This window comes from Rhineura floridana, chromosome 2 (genome assembly GCF_030035675.1).
Source record: "Rhineura floridana isolate rRhiFlo1 chromosome 2, rRhiFlo1.hap2, whole genome shotgun sequence".
In the NCBI taxonomy this organism is placed as follows: Eukaryota; Metazoa; Chordata; class Lepidosauria; order Squamata; family Rhineuridae; genus Rhineura; species Rhineura floridana.
Genome location: NC_084481.1, coordinates 1,312,915 through 1,335,594, shown reverse-complemented (window position 1 = coordinate 1,335,594; position 22,680 = coordinate 1,312,915). Strand labels below are relative to the sequence as shown.

Here is a 22,680-nt window from a genome sequence, read left to right as displayed (position 1 = left end):
AAGGACAACTATATGGAATTCTTTTTGAACTTATTGGTGTGCTGTCAGTCAGTTCTTCAATAGTCTTACCACAAAGAAGCAAGTCTTCTGAAAGGTTCTGCTCACTCTGTTTCAGATAACTAAAAGTTATTCTACTTATGCCAGCAAAAATGCTGTCAAGAGGGAGTATAAAAACCAATATTCTAGCATAGCATATCCAACTGCTAAAACATTAGGATGGCACAATTGCATGGATTTGTTACAGCACTGGCAAAAAACTACCAATAGAAAGCTGACACACCACACAAAAGAGGGTCGAGATAAAGAATGTCTGGGCAACAGCTGACCTGCTCTCATCCCCAGGCGCTATCTGAGTGCAAATGCAGTTATATGGCATCCAGACCTAACCTAATAAAATTGCACCAACACCAAGCGCAGCAGGATGACCCTAATGATCATACTACTTTAGCAGTATATTTCTTTAGGATGCAGATGGCTAAAAGTTACCATTTAAATGTGGCTAGGAACTTCAGAGTGTTAACATATGGAATCAGAATAAAGTATCAAAAATTAGACTACCAGAGAGCATCCTTTCATCTCCATTAAATCATAGTGATTTCAAAACTTGCAAATTGAAAAATATACTATTTGAAGTTAAAGTTTTGTTTAGCAACTAAAGCATTATGAAAATCCTCCCCCCCCCCGCCTCATAAGAAGGTTTCTGTAGGCCTTTTTTCCAGTTCTAACAAATGTGGCAAAAAACTTGATGGGGTGCTGAACTTCCAGAAAAAAATTACAGAGAGACTAATGAAGGTTTGTGTTTTATTTTTCCAGGTCTAGCTGGTTCATGTTTAGCTCGATTCAGCACCATGCCTTTTCTTTACTGCAATCCTGGGGATGTCTGTTATTATGCAAGTCGCAATGATAAATCATATTGGCTCTCAACGACAGCCCCTCTTCCAATGATGCCTGTGAAAGAAGAAGAAATCAGACCTTATATCAGTCGTTGTTCAGTCTGTGAAGCTCCAGCTGTTGCTATAGCAATTCACAGCCAAGATGTTACTATTCCACACTGCCCTGAAGGATGGCGCAGTTTATGGATTGGCTATTCCTTCCTTATGGTACTTGTTTATTTTGTTGATTGAGATACAAATGCTTAAAAAATGCATAATCTCCTGCCTTTATGCAAGCCTCTCCCTTTGAGTGCCTTGACTAAGCACAGCCAAGCAAACTGTGCAGAAAGCACACTTTGAAAGCTAGTAGAATAGGAAGAAGCTTAAGGTGGATTTGGGTGTGGGGGGGTTGTGAACAGAAACACTGTGTGTAAGGACACACACACCCCTGTGCTCACCATCCTGTCATGGTCCCACCTCAGGGTCCTGGTCTCTTAACGGTCCTCTCACCTGCCCTAGCACAGATCTCTCAAGATCCCACTGCTAGGCACCACCACCAACACTCCCTGTAAACAATATTGCCTTGAGACTGTGCCTTCATCTCCTCCTGGCCTATCGCTATGTTGTTTCTGGGTGCACTTACAGGCCACAACCCACCTGTATCTTTGTGCCTATAAAGATTACAGCCCTGGGTTGCTCTGGATACCTGATGATATTACACTATCTCTTCACCGCTGCCACCATTGATACTGTTTCCCAACCTTGGTATATGCCCTGCCCACCCTTCTGGTCTGTGAAACCCAGCCAAAGATCAGGCATTCTGGTAAACCAAGAACTATTTATTTGTTTACAATCCACCCTCTCCAAAACCCAGAACCAACCAACAACCTTCTCCCTTAGCTCTCCCTCCCCCCACAACTGTCATCCTCCCATTTATACCTTTAGACCCCCAGACGCTCAGCCAATCATCATACAACACTCTTCAACATTCCAACCCATGTACTCCCCCCTCTCACTCAGTCTACTTACCACATATACTCTAATAAACCCACACTTACCATATTTACAGTATTACATTTACATGGGTATCACAAGCACCACCAGAGAGGGCCCATTTAGGGTGCTGTGAGAAATCCAGGAAACGTGCCCCACATTCTGCAAACAGAATCAGGGTGAGCAGTACAACCCACTTTGCTTCTGTTAGCAATCCCTCCTCAAAAAAAAAAATCTTGCCTTGGGTGCCAGAATTGGAGTACCAAGTAGTAAAAGTTCATTTGAAGAGACTCTCCTTTCCCCACAATTGTTAAACTGTGGACAATGCCGTTTAGGCGTGTATTTTTCCATGGGGCAGCATGGGGTTGTATTTCAACATTCATTGTCCTCCTTCTTCAGTAAATGGAAGAGCATGCTTGGCCTCTGCCTTTAAAGAAACTTCCTGCTATCCCATCCTGTCCCCCATGGTAAATGTATTTCTGCAAAATCTGCCCTCTTCAAACTTTCCTTTTTTCGTTTAAAATAAAATAAAACTTCAAAGAGTTCCATTTGACTGAAACATACAGGTTCCAATTCATTTAGCCCCCACTAACACCACCTCCTCTTTCTTGGCGGTGCCGATAATGATAATGTTATTCATTATTTAATTTTATTTGTTTTTAGAATGTTATTTGTTATTTAATTTAATTAATGTAAATTGCATTGCTTTTATTGTATTTTTATATTGTATTTTTATACCTGTGTTTATTTTTCTTTGTGAGATGTGTTCCTTGTAACCCATACCAGGGAGCAGCCTATGTGCTAGGTTTGAACCAACTGCTTTGCTTTTAGATGTCTGCAAAGGAAACCCATACATGTTACACAGCAGAAGTCTAATCTGGATGTAGGGTTCTCTGTACAAGAGGGCCACAATTGCCGCACCAGCATAGTCTATTGGAGAGCTTTATGCCTAAGCTGATGCCACTTCAGCATCTAGAGAAGGGCTGGATCTTACAGCTTTCCCAAGCTGCAAACCTGATCCATATAGGAGAATGCAGTACTGAAGAATAATGCACAAGTAAATTGGTTCCCAGTGCGCTGTGAAATACTCTTTATCAAGGGAAATTTATTCCAGTATTTCATGAAAAAAACATTTTTCCAACTATTTTTCCAGCTTGCATAGTTTCAAGCAGTTTTTTTCAACAAGCACAACAGAATTTCCCAATTGCATCCAGAACCCCTTTGTTTGCTGTTTTTGATCTTCCACTTGTGAGAGTGCAACCCCATCCAGAGAAGGGTGAACCTTGGGCAACAGAATCTCTTATCTTTTTCTAAATTGAGTTTCATTTTATCAGCCTTTATCCAGTCCATCATTGACTCTTTCAGCGCTTCTAACACTTCACCTGACTCCAGTGAAAAGGAGAAATAGTACTAGGTGTCATTAGTATAGTGGAGACATCTCACTTTAAATTTCTGGCTGTTCTCACTCTGTGGCTTCATATAGATGTTAGAAGTCCTGTGGAACCTGTCATTCATGTCAATGATAGTGCCAGTACATACTATATACTGCTCTTACCTTGTATCTGAACACTCCATCTGGTTTCTCCTAGCACACTGCAGCTGGTGCGGAAGGAGGAGGCCAGTCACTTGTTTCTCCGGGTAGCTGTCTGGAAGACTTCAGAGCAACACCATTCATCGAGTGCAACGGTGCTCAGGGGACCTGCCACTATTTTGCAAACAAATACAGTTTCTGGCTTACTACCATTGCCAATCAATTTCAACACTCACCCTCACCAGATACACTTAAGGCTGGACTCATCCGAACACACATAAGCCGATGCCAAGTCTGTATGAAAAATTTGTGAAAAAAGAAGTCACATTGGAATCGTGAGGAACAAATCTCGTTGGTGCTTATTTAACTTTGTTACCTCAAGAATTGAACAGTAAGTTGATCGCCATTTATCTGGAAGAACAAACCAGTGCAAGGGCTTACAACCAAGTTGTTTCTGCTGTCATTTCCATCATTTGCTAGATAGCTTTTGTATTGTTGCAAATGGTAGAATTCTCTTAGGAAATTACATCGTGGTTGCTATTTCAATCTCTAACACATTTGCTGCCCACTAGGTCTGACTCAAAGCACCAATTGGGTTTTTATGCATTTTTATGTATACTAAACCATTGAGAGCAACTCAGAATTCATAGTCCTTGAATAGTAATCAAACATTAAAATAGATGTGCAAGCATACTGGGATCACCTCAGAGAGCTGAAATGCAAGTACCATATTACAAACTACTAAAATAGAAGTTATGTTCAGGCACTTGATCAAAAGGGTGGTATTCAGCTAGGTAATTGCACTAGTATGGAACTTACCCTCTTCTCCTCACTTCACAACATCTCCAGATCTGCTCTAGAGGGTTGGGGGGAAACCCAGAACAGATTTAGGGGGATAGGGGTGGAGGAGAGGGGGAGAACATTCCATTGTGCAAAGAGAAATTCTTGCGCTGATGGAACGTTCACCTTAGCTATGTTTAATACAACAACCCAATGTGTATTTTCTCATTTGTAAGACTTTGGCTACAGGTCAGCACAGTTAAGCATGTTTTAAGACCCAGCAACGTCAGTGGAACTTTAAACATGCACCTGCTTGCTGTCTTTACATTGCAACTTCATTTCAGGACCATTCTTTCCCCCCCTAAATACTATTTATTAAACATGTTGCTTCATACGCCTTGTTTGCATAGCCTACAGACCCTGAATAAACTTTGCCTCCCCTCCCCGCCCCCACTGCTTTTCACAGGTAACACACTAAAAATGCTAGCATCATATTAACAACTGCCCTGAGCAAAATGTTAGCCTCCCGAGCTCCTTTGGAAGGAGAAACATAGAAATTAAATTATTTAATTAAATAAGCATTGTGCTTCTGGAGACCCACAACTCCTCCATTATAAGGAGTGCACCAAGGCCAGAGCCCAGTTCTCCATCAATACTGCTGAAGGGAATTCCAGACCAGCAGAGTTTTTAGGCAATCCCAGATACCACATAAAAAAACCTCTGTCCCGTTGCTAGCGTCATGATCACCTGGGAGTAGCAGCAAAAAAAGGTATCTTTAGGATCATACTGTGCAGCTGGTGCAGTTGTATTTCAGGCTGCAATCCAATATCTACAAACTCTCTAGGAAGTCCCACTGGACTGAGAGGGGCTTCTGAATACACATGCTTAGGGTTATGCTGCCAATCTTCCTCCTCGCTGCTCCCTGGTGGGTGAGTGATGGAAGGAAGACTAGATTAAAAACACGCTGCTGGGAAGGAAGCAAGATATGCAGATGGCACAATCTTTATCTGACTATAATCAAGACAAGTCTAATGGAACCTTAACAAATACTTGAGGTAAAACTAAAGAATCTCTATCTTCCAATGACCAGATGTACTTTCTATTGCGCATGATTGCATTGAGGCAATTATACATGGTCCCGCGTTCATTGCTGTTTGCTTCTGAAATGTGCCAGGGCAGACATACTGCTTCATTTCCAATTGGTGCATATCCTATTAGCAATCTTGTGACTTTTCATATTGCAGATGTTCCGAGGAGGGGCTGTTCTGGTTTTGTTGTGTATAGCACAAGAGTGCCCCTCTAGATGGCAATAATGCAGTAACATTGGGAAAGCATTAAAAAAAAGGTAAAGGTGAAGGTGTCCCCGTAAAGATGGTGTCCCGCACTTGTAGTGCGAGTCGTTTCCGACTCTTAGGGTGACATCTTGCAACGTTTACTAGGCAGACCGTATATATGGGGTGGGATTGCCAGTTCCTTCCCCGGCCTTTCTTTACCCCCCAGCGGATGCCAGGTACTCATTTTGCCGACCACGGAGGGATGGAAGGCTGAGTGGACCTTGACCCCTTTTACCGGAGATTCGACTTCCTCCTTCCGTTGGAATTGAACTCCGGCCGTGAGCAGAGCTTCGGCTGCATTACCGCCGCGTACCACTCTGCGTGTGGACAGTCCAGTATAAATCCACCACTAATGCACTATTATTGCATCAATGACATGTTGCAGGAGACACCCACAAAAAACACCAGTCTAGAGGGGCCCTTAGAATTGTACCTGGAAGAGTGCGAAACACAACACTTTCTGCACGACAGTACGATTCTAACACTGCTGTTCTGGTTCTGATTCTGTGCACTTACTTGGTAAGACCAACAGAACAAAGAGTGATTAATGGGTTTGATTTTGTAACATAAATAAAAGTTTGTATTTTAACATTTTACTTTTGGGGTAAGAAATTATTGTGTTTCATTATTTAGACTCGTTGCAGTCTTTAAGCCATAAACACTCCCATAGAAAGAAACAAAGATGTTAGGCTGGACTTTAGTAAAAGGAAGGGAAGCATTTCACATTAAAGCCCAGCACTCCAATCAACTCACCAAGGCAAGCGAGAGACGGACTCTGCCTGTTTTCACAAACTAGCCAATAAGCACATGTAGCTAGGAGAGAGATGGGCCTTCTGTTCTCCTTGCCTAACTTGTGCATGCAGTAATCAAACATGGAAATCACTTGTCATCTTTTAGATTCAAGGGAATCCTGCTAAAAATATTTTTGATGTGATGAAGCTTGATGTGATGTTCAAAGCAGTTATGGAAGTATGTGGGACTGGTGCTTCTGCATACTTTTCTATCCCTTCCCATTTTTTATTATTAATTAAATGTATATCCTGCCCTTCCTCCCAAAGGCGCTCAGAGCGGCAAGTACCTCTGTGATAAAAAAAATGATAAAAAATTATTTAAATCATTTACAAATTGTTCAATGTTTTAACATTTAACGAATTTCTAAACAGTGTAACCAAATAATGTATCTGGATAGGCCCTCTGAAACAGGAAAGTTTTCAGCAGCCCTCTGAAAAGTACAGTACAGTGCCTGCCTAATGTCAAGAGGCAGGGAATTCCAAAACACGGGTGCTATCCCCGTAAAGGAATGACTCTTTGCCAAGGCAGAAACACAAACAGAAGTGATCGAATCAGCATGTACAGGGGGCAAAAGGATCCACTGAGTCAACTGGACCCAAGCCATTAAAGGCTTTATCTAATAATGACATCTTGAAGTTAGCCTGCTACCAAGCTGATAACCAGTGCAGATCTTCAAGGACTGGTGTAATATGCTGACAGATTCTCACTCCTGTTAGTGCAGAATGCTGCAGCATGATTGCTAACTGCCATTTCCACACCAAGCACAAGGGAAGCCCTTTATAGAGTGCATTGCAGTACTCCAGTCTTGAATCACTGTGGCCAAGCTGTCTCAGCCCAGGAAAAGCTGCCATTGTCCTACCAGCCAAAGCCTATGAAAGATGCTCCTAACCACTGAGGCTGCATGGGTGTCCAGTGACAAACCTAGATTCAGGAGCACCTCTAAGCTGTGTACTTGCTTCTTCACAGGGAGTGCAAAACTACAACCGACCTATACACACGGTTCAGAAAACACAAATCAGCGATTTTAACTAACAGTGGAGCAACTAGTTGCAAAACATTTCAACTGTGAAAACCATAGCCCGTTAAACTTTTCTGTAATAGCTATAGAGATGCCAACAGATCCAACAACATTTAACTAAGAAGGAGAACTTCTGGATATACACCCTAAACACATCGACATCACATGGGCTCAACCTAAAGGATACTACAAATATTACTTGAGGGCCCGCTGAGCATTCTGTCCCCAAAACTCTGTAACTGCCACCTTGATAACAGCATCATTACATTTGTACGTCAGCAGCCAATATGGGTGGAAGCCGAAACATCTTGCTAGAAAAATACCCTGTTTTGTTAATCATTATAATGAGTATTTTTAAGTAATTATCAGAATCCTTATATAAATCCAAAACAAGCTTGGATGAAGTTCTGTTTGTGTCTTTTGAAACACATACACACAGGATGGAACCCACAGCCACTGCAAATTCACCGCCAATCCACCACAGAAAAAGGGAAGGCAGAATAGTTCCTCCCACCAGGCCAAACAATACAGCTGAGGCCTCAGCAACAGGGCCACACCATGGAGGAGGAATGGGGAGAAGAGGCCTCACACTGCAGGGCAAGAGACACAATGCAGACGGGGGGGGAGAAAAATCTGCTTAATTCTGACCCCCTGCCTTCAGAATTAAGCAGATTATTTGCCCATCCCAGCCTGTCACTTGCCCTGCCGTGTTGCACCTCCTCTTCCTGCTTCTCCACCGTGTTGTGGCCCTACATGGGGGGGGCGGTTCCTGAGGCCTCTGCTATATCATTTGGCCTACGGTGGACCTCCTCTCCTGCCTCCTCCTTTGCTGGGGTGGTGGAGGGAGGCAAATCTATTACATCACTTCAAGCCATCCGAGTGTATTGGCTCTATCAGAGCTGGCGCCAGGCATGACAGAGCCCTTGGGCATCAGCTTGCTCTGGTCCTGCAGTGCTGTAAGGCTGAATACCCCTGCCCGATACAGGTGGCATGGGGATTAGGTAAGCCTGCCTGCCCCACCTGTCGTGTCAGCGCACTTGTCTGCCATCACCTAAGATGGCGTGGGGGGCATCAATTCCTTAGGGAGGCCCCAGCCATCATCTTGGGTGATGGAAGATATGTGAGCACTGACATGACAGGTAGGTGGGGCGGGCAGGCAGGCTTGTTTAAGTCCTGCAGCACCTGTATTGGGGGAGTCCCATTTGCAATCCACAGGAATGTCGGGGTTGCTGAGTCCCACAACCCAACACTGCCGTGGATAGCTGAGTGGGAGCTCCACCCTCCCATCCCACCCTAAGGAGGTGCCCCTCAGTCAGGGCCCAACCTGGCTACCTTCTGGCACCAGGCCTGCTCTCCATCGAAGTCCACTTCCAACCACCATAAATGCCTCCTACCCCTCTCCACACATCAACTTTTTGAAAACAGATAAATCCATCTTTTTTTTATTTTTAGTGACCCCTCTCCAAACAACATTTCCTCACACTAATATATTTGATCTCCTCTAAGATCCTGAAATCTCTCTGGGGTTTGAAATGGAATATGTGGGGATAAAGATTTTTGGTTAACCTTCCAAGTATTACTGAATGCAAAGTAAAGCTTGAACAGACTAAAACTCCAGACAGCTTTGTGAATTCTCTCTCCTCTTGTACATTCTGCTGACAGAGGTATCAATAGTTTATTTACTCTAACAAGCTTCTAGTCTACCCTATCCCAAGTGGGACAATATTTACTGCCTTCATGAAAACTTGACTCTTTGCTTTTCCCTTCCGATGGTCATTGAATCATAGTAGAGTCTGAAGGGTCCTATAATGCCACTGAGTCCAATCCCCAGCTCAGTGCAAGAATCCAACATAAAACATACCCAACAGGTGGCTGTCCAGCTGCCTCTTGAATGCCTCTAGCATTGGAGAACCCACCACCTCCGTAGGTAAATAGTTCCATTCTTGTTGCACTCTACAGTTAGGAAGTTCTTCCCGACGGTCAGCTGAAATCTGGCTTCCTGTAACTTGAGCCTGTTATCCCATGTCCTGCACTCTGGGATGATCGGAAAGAGATCCTGGCCCTCCTCTGTGTGGCAATCTTTCAAGTACTTGAAGAGTGCTGTCATATTGCCCCCTCAGTCTTCTCTACTGAAGGCTAAACATGCCCAGTTCTTGCAGTCTCTCCTCATAGGGCTTTCTTTCCAGCCCCTTATCACCCTTGTTGCTCTACTCTGACCCTGTACCAGTTTGTCTGCATCCTTCTTAAAGTGCAGTGTCTGAACTGGGTGCAGTATTCAAGATGAGGCCTAACCAGTCCCAAAAAAGAGGAGAACTAGTACTTCACACAATTTGGAAACTATACTTCTGTTAATGCAGCCTAAAATAGCTTTTGCCTTTTTTGTAGCCACATCACACTGTTGGCTCATATTCAACGTTTGATCAACAATTCCAAGATCCTTCTTGCATGTAGTACTGCTCAGCCAAGTATCCCCCATCTTATAACTGTGCACTTGGTTTCTTTTTCCTAGGTGTACAACTTTGCACTTACCCCTGTTAAATTTAATTGCTGTTTTCAGTCCAATGCTCCAGCCTATCAACATCACTTTGAATTTTGTTTCTGTCCTCCAGGGTTTTGGCTATCCCTCCCAATTTTGTAGCATCTCTGCAAATTTGATAAGCATTCCATGCACCTCATCCAAGTCATTAATAAAAATGTGGTACCCCACTCATTATTTCCCCCCCCCCATTTGAGAAGGACCCATTGATAAGTAGTCTTTGAGTACAATTCTGTAGCCAACTGTGGATCCACCTGATAATTGTTCCATCCGGCCCACATTTAGGTAGCTTGCTGATCAAAATATCATGGGGCACTTCATCAAACGTTTTGCTGGAGTTGAGATATATTATGTCCACAGCATTCTCACAGTCTACCAGGGAGGTTACCTGATCAAAAAGTTAGATAAAATTAGTCTGGCAGGGTTTGTTCTTGACAACTGGAAAATTATGATGATGATGATGAAGAAGAAGAAGAGTTCAGAAAGCTGTGGCTATATATGCCCACAAGGTTTAATAATACTTAGCAATGAAAATCAAATGTAAAAAAACCACTTTTTAAAAAAAGAAGGTATGTAAATATGAATGGAACTGGGATTGATTGGGAAAGAAATGAAAACACACACAAGCTGAACAAATGCCACCCAGTACCTACCAAACATTTCTCAGAGACAGAACTAACAAAAGATTTCTGCATTTTAAAATTTCACCCATTCCAAGCACTGTGACTGGAAAGTGTTGTGTGGGATGATCGCATTCTAGCCTTCCTCCCTCTATCCCCACCCTGCTGTTCTCCTTTATGGTGTAGTAATTGCTCCATTTCAGAGACACCCTATCTGGATTCATTAGAGACTGTTTTGGGCAACAGATCTGTACAAATCTCTACACGTTGATTCAGAATTAGCCAATCCCCTCTGTAGAAATGTGTAGCTACTTCAACCTGATCTGGACAGGATAAAAATCAACCCAAATTGGCCTGATTTAGTTTGTGATTTGTACAAATACAATAAAATGTACTGCCTTCAAGCTGATTCCAATTTATGGCGACCCTCTGAATAGGGTTTTCATGGTAAGCGGTATTCAGAGGGGTTTACCACTGCCTCTCTCTGAGGCTGAGAGACAGTGACTGGCCCAAGGTCACCCAGTGAGTTCATGGCTGTGTAGGGATTTGAACCCTGGTCTCCCAGGTCATAGAAGCAGCTAACTTACATCAGACTCTTTCCTTCTGCACAGGTACAATTTAGCACCTCTCCCTTGCAACACAATATATACAAAAATATGTTATTGCTAAAACGGACAATGAAGGTGAATGTGAAAAACAAAAGACATATCAGTAAATGCAATTTAACGTGGAGAAATCACACAGAACTTAAAAGATTTAAATAATTGCCTCATAGGGAATCATCACTTAAAAATATGTTATACCATTGTTTCAAGCCCTCTCTCACTTAAGAGTCTGGCTCCGGTACTCCATTTTTTAAAATCAAATCTAGTCATAACAGATCTATTCTGAAAGAAAAGGAAAAAATAGTAATTCATCTGGTTGATCTTTATGTTTTTTAATTGTAGCCTTGCATATGTTATTTATCTGCAGCAGCTGGACTGTGTGTTTTTTGCTGTCTTGAAATTATTTAAATCCACAGTTTGTAGTGACCGTTCAGCTTTCTCCTGCAAAATTACTGGTACCACCATCTCAAATACCGTTTCAAACACACAATCCACTTTATACCCCGTTTTTGCACTAGTTTCAAAACACATTTTTTCTGCTGCTGGAGCATTCTTCTCATCCAACATTTTGTATTTTAGAATCTTCTTATAAAGTGCTATGGCATCATCCATATGGACTTGTTTCTTTATCTTGGTAGAAATTAGACTGTTGATGGGCTGCTCAATTTGACATTCACCTTCCATTTCTGGAAGAAGGGCACAAGCATCTGTGAGATCCACTTTGTTCCCAACAATAGCAAAGATACAGTCTGTACTGGCAGTATCTGTCAATACCAGGAACCGATCCTCAAGTTCCATGATGCTCTGCAAGTTGGTTACATCATAGGTGAGGATAACAGCTTCTGCTGCTCGGCAGTACATAGATCCAAGTCCATGAAATTGCTCACGACCTAGAAGCGAGAAAAGAAAGGGATGTATGGAGCACAGACTTTTTTTGAAAATGTGAAGAAGCCACAAAAGACACAGTTTCAGTCCAACATACCATTCAGGTTATATTTAGTTCTACAGTAAACAAGCAGATTCTCTAATAGCATCATAGGAGGAGGTTGTAGGAAGGCCATCTATGCTTTGGATCACCATCTCTCTCCTAGCAAGCCTGAAGAAGTAATGACTTCCTTCATTCTCCTTGCTTTTATGCTGAGACATTATTTGCCAACTCAAGGATTTCTGGACTTCATCTGACAGCCCCACCACATTCAGCTCTGGCCCCATTCAACTCTCATTCTTCCCACATGAGGAAGAATAAATCACTTGCTCAGCAGAGGTCCTTGGCATATTATAAATTGAGTTAAAGCTGCTCTAACATCCACGCCCTCTCCAGAGCTTCAGCATAAATAGGCAGAAAACAGAAATGTAAAGAGTTACCTAGCAACTTTCTCTCAAAACATGGCTGTATTCTGTACAGTATAGGGAAGAGAGGAGTTGTGTGTGTTTTTTAAATTTCACATCTCACAATTACACAGCATCCCTGCCTCCTCCCTCAAAAAGCCTAATCCCTCTTTAGGATCTTTACTATAAGCTGTTAGGGGCTTGTGCAAACTAATTCCCTCTCCCACTCTGGATTCCTTCTTTCCCCACCCTAAAGGGCATCTTAGTACTCCACATACTGTATTCTAGAAGAGCACAGGTTGTTGTCATTTGGGAGGGTGTTTTAAAAAATCTCTCTTAATTTACAGCCTTATAACACTTCTGCATTCCTAGTGAGTTCCTTGCGTATGCAAAATAAGCATAGTGACAATTCACAATACTATTATTATTTTGCATAAATCTAAGCTTTAATTGTCAAAGACTACTTCTTGCATTTCACAGCCATATGGCCCCACTGTTTACATTTCCCCCTCTGTCACACACTTGCCATCTGAGAATGACATTCAGGCATCTGTTAAAGTGGACTCTTGTCCTCAAAAGCTTATGCCACAATAAATTCCAGAGATGAAGCCATGTTAATAAGTTACAGCAAAAACAGAATCTTGTGACACCTTTGGAACTGACAGACTTCGCTATAGCATAAGCTTTCTGGAGTAGGGCCTGCTTCATCAGATGTGTTAATCTTTAAACGGGTGTTGCAAGACTCTTGTTTTTACTGCAACAGACTGACAGGGCTGTTTCTCTGGAAGTCGGCAGATACGCATTCGTATTTTGGTGGACCACACATTATGGAACGCCACATAACGTATAATCAAACCACCTTCAGTACATTTTAGAAAGTCTATTGTCTTCACCCTTGAAGAGCTAGCTAGGCGCTTTGATGGAAACCCCTCGGGGGGATCGCCTGGGTTGCAGGGCTGGCAGCACAGCCAGCCTCGTTGACCACAACAGAAGCGGGTGCTTCGGGCCCGTGAGGCTGATGGTTCAGAGGAATGTGCGAGTGGAGCAGAGAAGTGAAAGCGCTCCGCCACAGCAACAGATCTGCGTCCCTGCCAAAGTGCGGAAGGAAAGCCGGCTTCGGCCGCCCTCGGAGCGGGGAGGCAGTGAAGAGGGAAGGTCAAGGCCGCTACACCCGCGAGGAGGAGCGAGCCGAGAGGGCGGCAGCGAGCGCGCGCCCCGCTCTCACCTGCGGTGTCCCAGACGGAGATGTTGTGGGGGCCCCACTGCTGCAGGTAGAAAGCCCCACCGACAGTACTGACGGTGTCCTGGAAGCGCCGCTCCATATACCGGTGAAGCAACGACGTCTTGCCCACGTTCATGTCGCCCAGCAGCACCACTTTGCCGTCGGGTTTCATGGCGCTTTCCAGCCCCGCTCAGTCCTTTACGGGAGCCGCTCGGAGCCACTTCAGCAAACTTCGGCAGCCGGCAGCGGTGGGCGGGCCTTGGCTGCCGCCGCTTCTGGAAGAGGATGGAAAAGGAAGGCGGGCAGGGACGCCGCGGCCGCTGCAGGGCGGGGCGGCGAGTGACGCTTCGCCGCTCGAAGGCGCCGGGCCGGGAGGGTTCCCCGCGCAGTCCAGGGAAGCGCAGCGGCTCTCTTGCGCCTCGTATTCGTAGGGTTGCAAATGCACGCAGGTTCGCTACTCTTAGGCAGCGCTTGCATTTCCTTGAACTCAGAGCAGCTCTTCTCCCCATTGAAGTTGCATTCAGGACAGAACTTGGAGCTTCGTCACACCGACTATGGAATTCGCTAAAAAAAAAAAAACCATGCAGTGACGCCTGCCAACTTTAAAAGGGGATAAGTCAAATTCACGGAGATAAGGCTATAAATGCCCACTGTAATAGATTTCATATGCCTCTGAATGCTGGAGCATGGGCGTCTGAAAGGAATTTTTTTGGGGGGGGAAGGAGGAGGCCAAATAAATACTCCAAACAAATAATGAAACAACTAGCATTAGATAACACATGGATACCTGAATTATTTTCTCTAAGACAGCAGTCTTAAAGACTTAAAAACAAATAATCTTTTCAGGTCTCCAGATAAAAGTGGGTGGAATAACCAGTGCTTTTTTTGTAAAAAAAAATGAGGTGCCGGAACTCAGATCCTGATAAATTATAAGATGCCTCTTCCATCCCTCCCATCTAATTGCGCTCCTCCCAGTGGCGGCTGATAGTCGTGAGACCTGGTGAGGCTGCTAGCAATTCACACAGGTCTGGGTAATGAGGTCACCGTGGCGTAGCCAATTGTCCTAGTTTTCTCCCCATCTTCCTCACTTGCAAAGATACCATGAACACTTAAGCATTGCAGTTGTACGAATACTGAGCGCTGTATTCGTACTTACCACTTTTCATAAACTAAAAAGTCTAAAAAGTCAGTGCCATTATTCCACAATTATTTTTGGAGTTTTTTTAGTATAAATTTTGAAAAGTGTTGCTGTACTTCACATATTCACAGAAATAGAAGCAAAAGAAAATGATTTCCTATAGGAAACTTCACAAAAATTGCAAAGGAAATCAGACATATTTAAAGTGACTATCTGAACTATATCAACTGTCTTAATAATGTTGCTTCCTCCCTGCTAAAACAAGATCAGCACATCACATGTCTTGTTTCTATTATTTGGGCTGATTGCAGGTGTTGCCACCACTCACCATATGCTCAGAGGCACGTTACCAAATTCTTCCAAGCTCCACAAGAAGTGGATTGGACTGTGAAAGACCAACCCAAATTGTGTTTGCATTTTGACAAATTTGTAGGGCAGTCCAATATCTCAGAGAGGAGGTCAGGTCTCCTGCTCCCTTGGTGCATTCACTATAGCTGTCTAATTTCCCTGCGTTTTAAAGTTTGATAGTACATTCTTAAACCACAAGGTTTTTTTTGCCTATTAGTGAATTTCTCTGCTTTTTAATCCAGAAGATAAGAAATGGGATCCTGTGCAAGCTTGCCAAGAATGGATTGATCATTTGCATGCTTATTGAGTTCAGTGGGATTTACTCCCCTACAATCATTCTTACAATAGCGGAACTGACCACAGGAGATGGGGAGGGGGGGAGGAGGAGGAGGGAGGGGAGAAAGGGTAGAGGGGAGGAGGGGGATGGGAGCAGAAAAAAGGGGGAAGGGAGAAAAGGACAGCTTTGATCATTTGCATGTTTATTGAGTTCAGTGGGATTTACTCCCGTGCAATCATGCTTAGGATAGGTAAAACTGACTGGGGGGGAGGGAGGGACGGCTGGAGTGGGTAGGGAAGGAGGAAGAAGGAAGAAGGGAAGGGAGGAGGAAGAGAGAGAAGAGGGGAAGGAGGGGAAAGCCAGATCTGATCATTTGCATGCTTATTGATTTCAATGGGATTTATTCCTATGTAATCATGGTTAGGATTGGTAAAACTGATCATGGGGGAGGAGTAGGGGGAGGGGAGAGGAGAGGGAAGGAGAAAGGATAAAAAGGTGCATCATCAGCTTTGCCTAAAGCTGTACAGTAAATTTGCCGGACACAGCTTGGTGGGGAGGGAGTTCCACAATTTAGGGGCCACCACAAAGAATGCCCTTTGCTGGGCCACCACCCCTCAAGCTTCTGAGCGTGGTGGAACTACCAAAAGGGCCCCTCTGCTGATCTCAACACCAGAGAGGGTCTGTAGGGAAAGAGGTGGTGTAGGATTGTGTTTATGGTACTGCTAAATTGGAATCCTAATCCGGGGAGTATGCTTCATTGAAAACAGTGTGGTTTGCTTCTAAGTAAAGGTGCAAAAATTTTACCTGCAACAAAGGCTAATGGCTATATTCGCATTGGCAGAACTATTTTTAAATGTTGAAAAATTAAAGCTACAAATAAAACCTTGAAAATACGACCCGCGTTAGAAAGAAATGAACTTCTGTCTTTGCTGCTCCGTTTGTTGGCTCCCAGTGCCTACAAAATGGGGGGAGATACCTGCTGATTCCCCTTCACACACCTGCGTTAAACGTCTGGATTTCTGCTACAACTCTCACTTCCTTGTGAGACCCAGGAAATGCCCTCTAGGAAAACAGCGAGATGCTTCTTTTCGTTTTTTTCTTTTACCTCTGTGGTTAATTTAATTTTGCTCGTAGACTTAATAAAGGGGAAATAGTTCTGCTCGGTTTCCGTATTAACGTGGGAGTAACAAGGCGGTTTTCGAGCACTTCAGTTAATCAGTTTGCAATCGAGGTTCAGTTTTTTTTAATGAGGTGGGTGCTGGGAAGTTAACTGTATCTGAAGTGCTTGGAATGGGGGAAATTAATCCCTTTTCTGCAGACTGCTTTTGCATCAAAATTGTCCTTCCTCCAAGAAATATTCCCGTTTCTTACGTGCGGGTAGGAAGGCTGCTGTGCTGGGGTAGTGCAATTTTGATGGCAAACTTATAGACTTCAGGGAAAGCGATAACATCCCGCCCCTGCTTTGCTGAGATCAACATCGCAGCCAGCGCCTTCCCCGCAGGCGTTTTCATTTTCTTCTTTCCTTAAAATGCCGAGATGCTGGCTAGCAGTGGACTACACTGAAGGGTTCTTGTACACTTTTTCATCCTCTTCGCCTACCTCCACCCGTCCCCCAAATATTCGTGTAACAGGGATGGTTATAACCCAACAACGTTCACACTCAGATTTCTCCATCCGGTGTCGGCGGAGCGGCGGTGCGGGACGCTGCCACGCAGAGGGGACCAAAGGTTGGGGGTCTGCCACTGCCCCCGCAGCTCACGGACACGTCACGCAGGATTACTGTAACAGCCGCTCACTCCACCCCCCATCTGTGACGTTAAGGATAATAAGGATGGACTGAGCTTTTATTTTCTTCGGAAAGGTGACTTTGATAAAATGGGTCGACCTCGTTTTTCACATTAATTAAAACAGAAGTTAGAATAAGAATTCCTGTCTTTTCGGCTTTGTGGGGGGCTAGCCAATTCCAGCAACAATAAAATTCTGAGTTTCTTCACCGTTTTCCACGAGTACTAGCTGTCCCTTCCGACGAATTGGTGCGCTGTCAAAAATTGGCAGAAAGTCCCGTCTTCAGACTTCGGTTGTGTGACTCTTTTGGTTTGTCTCATAGCGTATAGGGGTGCTAGCTATGGGTCAGTTTACTGCGCATGTCCAAGAGGGTGTGTTCTCCCACGCATGTGCAGGAGGGAGGGGTGAGAGCGGCGGTACTTCAGAGGCGCGGTCGGATGATGGGAGCGTGAGCCTTCGGGTCTTTCCGCGCTCTGCCCGAGGGGGCCCTTCTGTGGAACTGGACTAAGGGGAGCCGCTGCAGGGTGGAGTTTTGATGCAAATCCTGGACGGCTCGCCAGAGGACAGAAGGCTATGGCAGGTAGGGCGCGTTGTCTTACTCGGAGCGAGATGCTTACCTAGCAAAGCAGCCTCGCCATCTCAGTGCAAACGCGGTTTTGCATCTCTCGATCACGAGGGTACAACTGGCGCTTCCGAGTCAGAGCGGAATATAGAAGACAATCGTTGCTCCTGCAGAGGACGTGCGTTTGGCACAATTTGTTTGAACTGGATTCATATAGCGGCTTGCCGTAAGGAAGGAGGCTGGCCAGGCTTTCTGCTTAGGCACATGCGCAGAGCCACAACCACCTGTCGGAGGAGAGCAGGGCGGAGGAGCGCCTGGCTCCGATTGCCATTGGGTGGCCTTGGGAAGGACTAGAAGAAGGAGAAGCTGAATTGGGTGTTAGGGTGCGTGCTTTTCTTTGTGTAGGAAGATGGAAGAAGCACTGCTGGCCAGTGTAAGGAAGAGTAAAGCAGGTCATGGGAAGAGGGGCTCAGAGGAGGAAGAGCAGGCAGGGGCTCAGGCCAAGGAGAAGAGAGGGATCCTCTCCCTTTGCACAAGGCGGAGGGGATGCTCTTGCCAACTCTGCTCGGGAAAGAAAGAAGCCAGGCAAGTTTGTTGTGATGAAATCAGTTGTGCAACCTGGCGAAGATGGCAGAGTGGCTAAAGATTGGTCCAGGTGTGACGCATGCAAGGAGGTGATTTATTAGTGGAATGTAAGAGCAAAGAGCAGGCTTATAAAGTGCTAAAGTTTAGCACCTTAGGGGAGAGTATCTTGGCAAAAGTGTCTCGATTTTTGGCAGAGAAACGGGGAGTTGTAGTTGGATGTTTTGGAGGCTGATATTAAGAGGTCTCTAGGGGGAGTCAGAGTTACTCAAGTTAAGCATTTTATGTCTAAACATGAGGTAGTTTGCCTCTCTGTTACAGTTTTTTTTTCCAGTTGTGGGGCAGGCTCTCCCAGAGTGTGTGTGAGGTTTTTTTTGTTTTGTTTTTATATCAGGCTTTCAGGGTTAGACCTTATATTTGCCCTCCCATTCGGTGTATTTGGTGCCAGGCGTTTGGACGTGTGGCTGCTGCATGTCAAGGGGGTGACCGTTCTACTCCAATATGCAGAAATTGTTGGGGAGCTCATAGTCCCATTTTAGGGGTTGCCCATGGGCTCCAAGGTCCTGGGATATTCAAGCTATGAGAGTGAAGTTGGGAATTTCTCATGCAGCAGTTGTTGGGCGTTATAAGGAACAGAATAAGGGGGTTGATAAAGTTGCTGCCTGCCCTTTAGCGTCCTCAACGGTTCACCCAGGATCATTGTGACCTTTTACTTATATTCTGTAGCTTTTATGGTTGAAGTGGTTAATTGTACAGCCCAAACACAGGAAAAAATAAAAAAGTTGATTATTTTGAAGGCTGCTGGAAGATTTTTGGGAGTGGAGAATTTAACTGTGGAACGGATTTATGAATTGCTAGGAAGCCCTGAGGCTTAATTGGTTTGGTATTGAGATCTGGAGTTGGAATGCTTGTAAGTTAATTGCCCATAGCCAGTGTTGCCTGATTTGATTTGTATTCAGGAAATTTGGTTATCTGAGCCCTTGGATTTTAAGTTACTGAGTTATGTTGCCCTTCGTAGGGATTGAGTTAATGGGGTAGATGGCGGTGTTGTAATCTTTATACCGGAAGCCTTGGATTTTGTAGAGCTAGCTATGCAAGAAAAGTCTTTTGAATATTTTGCCATGGATGTCCTTTTAATGGACTCTTCTGTTTTCAGAATTGTTAATGTGTATAATCCTTGCCTTCCCATTCATTTGGAAGGATTGGGTTGTGTCTTAGAAGGAGCTTTGTATTATCTCTGGAGATCTTAATAGCCATAATTCTCTCTGGGCAGTTGTAATACTGATAGTAATGGGAACTTGGAGGAATTCTGTAATGATGCTGATTTGGTTTTTTTAAATGATGGAACACCTACTTGCTTTGAGCCATATACTGGTCATCTGTCTTGTTTGGATTTGGGGATTGTTTCCAAAGGTATTGCTGTTTTTTGTGGATGGGAGGTTTTTCAGGAAAGTACTTTGGGAAGTGATCACTTTCCTGTGATTATTACCTATCGGGAAAGGCTGTATTGATGACACAAACTTGATTCCCTCTTGAAACTACAAAAAGGCTGATTGGGTATTTTTCAACAAAGATGTTTGGACTTTCTTGACTCTCTAATTGGAGTAGATGATGTTGAAACATTTCTAAATTTATGACAGGCCTATTGGATGCTGCTTCTCAGACTATTCCCATACATAGGCCACTGCAAAGACACCATACTGTAGTGCCCAGGTGGACAGAAGATTGTAGTCCATGCACGTAACTCTGCTTTTTGGAAGGTTAGGCAGTTATTCTTTGAGGTAAATTTGATGGCGTATAAACGCTGAAGGGCCTTGGTTAAAAGGACACTCAGAAGAGCAAAGAGAGGTAGTTGGCAACATTTCTGTGGTAATCTTACTATGGGTAAGCAAGTATTGTTGGTGTATTGCCCACTGAGAGGAATGAGTGGTATTTGTGGCTAGAGGAAGGATATTCCTGCTCTAGTCACTGATTCAGAAGTATGCACTACTAACGTAAAGAAAGCTAGAGTATTGTTTCAAAAGGTCAGTAATGACGATAACTGGTCGGAAGTCTTTAAACTCCGGCAGCTCTTTCTTAGGTCACATAATGATATCTTAACTGACTATTCTCCGAATGATGAAGATGCTTTGAATATAGATTTTTCTCTTTGGGAAATGGAAAATGCATTAAATATAATACTACCCCTAGGGAAGATAATATTAAATGCTTTGACACTTACCTAGAGAGAGTTTCACAGCACTTCTTACTTTTTACAATCTGGTTTGAAGCTAGGTACATTGCCTGAGTAGTGGAAACATGCAATTGTTGTTCCTGCTGGTAAACCAGGAAAGATTTAGTCTAATCCTACTCCAATAGGACTATTGCACATATTTCTGGTATGTGCAAGATTATGGAGCGTATGATAAATGTTAGGCTGGTGATTTTTCTGAAGAAACGTACTCTCTTGTCGTCAGTACAAAGTGGCTTTCGTAGTGGTCAACATGGTATAGATCATGTCATTCATGAAACCTGGAAACAGGTTTGGAAGAGTTTTTGCTTCAGGTAATTTTTAGCAGCTGTTTTTCTTGATATTGAAAAGGCTTATGATATGGTATCAATTGTATCAATTAGACTTGCAAGGTAAAAGTTTTGGTTGCTGTGAGATTTTTTGCAAGGCCAGAAGTTGCGAGTCTGGGTGGGTTCAGTTTTATCTGAGGCTTGTTTGATGGATAATGGAATTTCCCAGGAGCATGTAGTTAGTCCCACACTTCTCAATGTTATGATCAATGATCTTCCCTCTGTTATTCCCAGTGGGGTTGCTATTAGTTTGTATGTTGATGATTGTGCCTATGGGTTCAAAGTGTATCTCTTCAGGTTGCTGTATCCTGCCTTAATGTGGTTTGAGTAAATTCAGGGACTGGGGTGATTCTTGGTGCTTTCATTTTTCCTTTAAGCAAAATTCTAGGTATGGTTTTTTCTTGGCGGAGATATCCTACAACATTAATTTGCTTTTAATAGGGGAAGAATTTAATTGGCATCAAGTTTTAAGTTTCTTGGAGTAATTTTTGAAAGTAAATTAACATAGAAAGCGCATCTTGATTCTATGCTCCAGAAAAGTAAACTTAGGTTAATCATAGAGTTGGAAGGGGCCTTGTAGGCCATCGAGTCCAACCCCCTGCTTACAGCAGGAAATCCACAGCTAGAGCATCTCCCGCAGATAGCTGTCCAGCCTCTGCTTGAAGACATCCAGCGAAGGGGATCCCACCACCTCCCTAGGCAGTCGGTTCCATTGCCGAACTGCCCTTACTGTCAAGAAGTTCCTTCTAATGTCCAATCTGAATCTACGCTCCTGCAACTTAAAACCATTAGACCTAGTCCTACCCTCTGGGGCAGCAGAGAACAAATCTGTACCCTCCTCTATGTGACAGCCCTTCAGGTACTTAAAGAGTGTAATCATGTCACCCCTCAGCCTTCTCTTGACCAGACTGAAGATGCCAAGTTCCTTCAACCTTTCCTCATAAGACTTGTTCTCCATACCGGCTATCATCCTTGTCGCCCTCTTCTGAACCCGCTCCGACTTGTCTATATCTTTCTTAAAATGAGGCACCCAGAACTGAACACAGTATTCCAGATGAGGCCTGACTAATGCAGAATATAGTGGGACTATTACTTCCCTCGACCTGGAATTCCAGATGAGGCCTGACTAATGCAGAATATAGTGGGACTATTACTTCCCTCGACCTGGAAACTATAGCTCTGTTTATGCAGCCCAAAACCGCATTTGCCTTTTTGCCGCAGCATCACACTGCTGGGTCATGTTCAACTTGCGATCCACTACAATTCCAAGGTCCTTCTCACACGCACTACTGCTAAGCTGGGTATTTCCCATCCTGTACCTGTGCATTTTGTTTTTGTGGCCTAAATGCAGAATCCTGCATTTGTCTTTATTGAATGTCATTTTATTAATTTCAGCCCAATTTTCTAGTCTATCCAGGTCCCTTTGGATTTTATTCCTGTCTTCCAATGTGTTAGCTATCCCTCCCAGTTTCGTATCATCCGCAAACTTCATAAGGCTTCCCTCCACCCCATCATCTAAGTCATTGATAAAAATGTTGAAGAGTATCGGCCCCAGGACAGAACCCTGTGGCACTCCACTCGAAACCTCCTTCCAGTCCGAAGCAGAGCCACCGATGACCACTCTTTGAGTACGGTTTTCCAACCAGTTGTGAATCCACCTGACAGTATTTCCATGTAGTCCGCATTTGACCAGTTTGCTAATCAAAAGGTCGTGGGGGACTTTGTCAAATGCTTTGCTGAAATCTAGATAGATGACATCTACAGCATTTCCACCATCTACTAAGCTAGTGACTCGAT

At 44.0% G+C, this 22,680-nt stretch overlaps 3 protein-coding genes across 4 annotated transcripts in view; 2 read left to right on the top strand and 1 right to left on the bottom strand.

The window, feature by feature from the left end:
- The window catches only part of COL4A2 (collagen type IV alpha 2 chain), a 305,291-nt gene extending 299,185 nt beyond the window's left edge, over window positions 1–6,106 (top strand). For both annotated transcript variants that reach the window (XM_061607561.1, XM_061607560.1), the window contains 2 exons: window positions 814–1,100; window positions 3,455–6,106. In XM_061607561.1, coding sequence (XP_061463545.1) covers window positions 814–1,100; window positions 3,455–3,709 — 542 coding nt within the window. In that variant the 3' untranslated portion in view covers window positions 3,710–6,106. The remainder of the gene's footprint in view (window positions 1–813; window positions 1,101–3,454) is intronic.
- A 5,290-nt stretch (window positions 6,107–11,396) lies between these two features.
- RAB20 (RAB20, member RAS oncogene family) lies at window positions 11,397–17,929 on the bottom strand. Its single transcript, XM_061607559.1, has 3 exons — window positions 16,394–17,929; window positions 13,636–14,196; window positions 11,397–11,971 (listed from the first exon to the last, which is right to left on the bottom strand). Exons 2-3 carry the CDS (start codon window positions 13,802–13,804, stop codon window positions 11,439–11,441), a joined length of 702 nt encoding a protein of 233 aa, XP_061463543.1. The 5' UTR covers window positions 13,805–14,196; window positions 16,394–17,929; the 3' UTR covers window positions 11,397–11,438.
- A 243-nt stretch (window positions 17,930–18,172) lies between these two features.
- Window positions 18,173–22,680, top strand: part of SETDB2 (SET domain bifurcated histone lysine methyltransferase 2) — a 130,886-nt gene continuing 126,378 nt past the window's right edge. Inside the window, exon 1 of the mRNA XM_061607501.1 lies at window positions 18,173–18,327. Within this exon, the coding sequence (XP_061463485.1) occupies window positions 18,198–18,327 (130 nt within the window). The 5' untranslated portion in view covers window positions 18,173–18,197. The remainder of the gene's footprint in view (window positions 18,328–22,680) is intronic.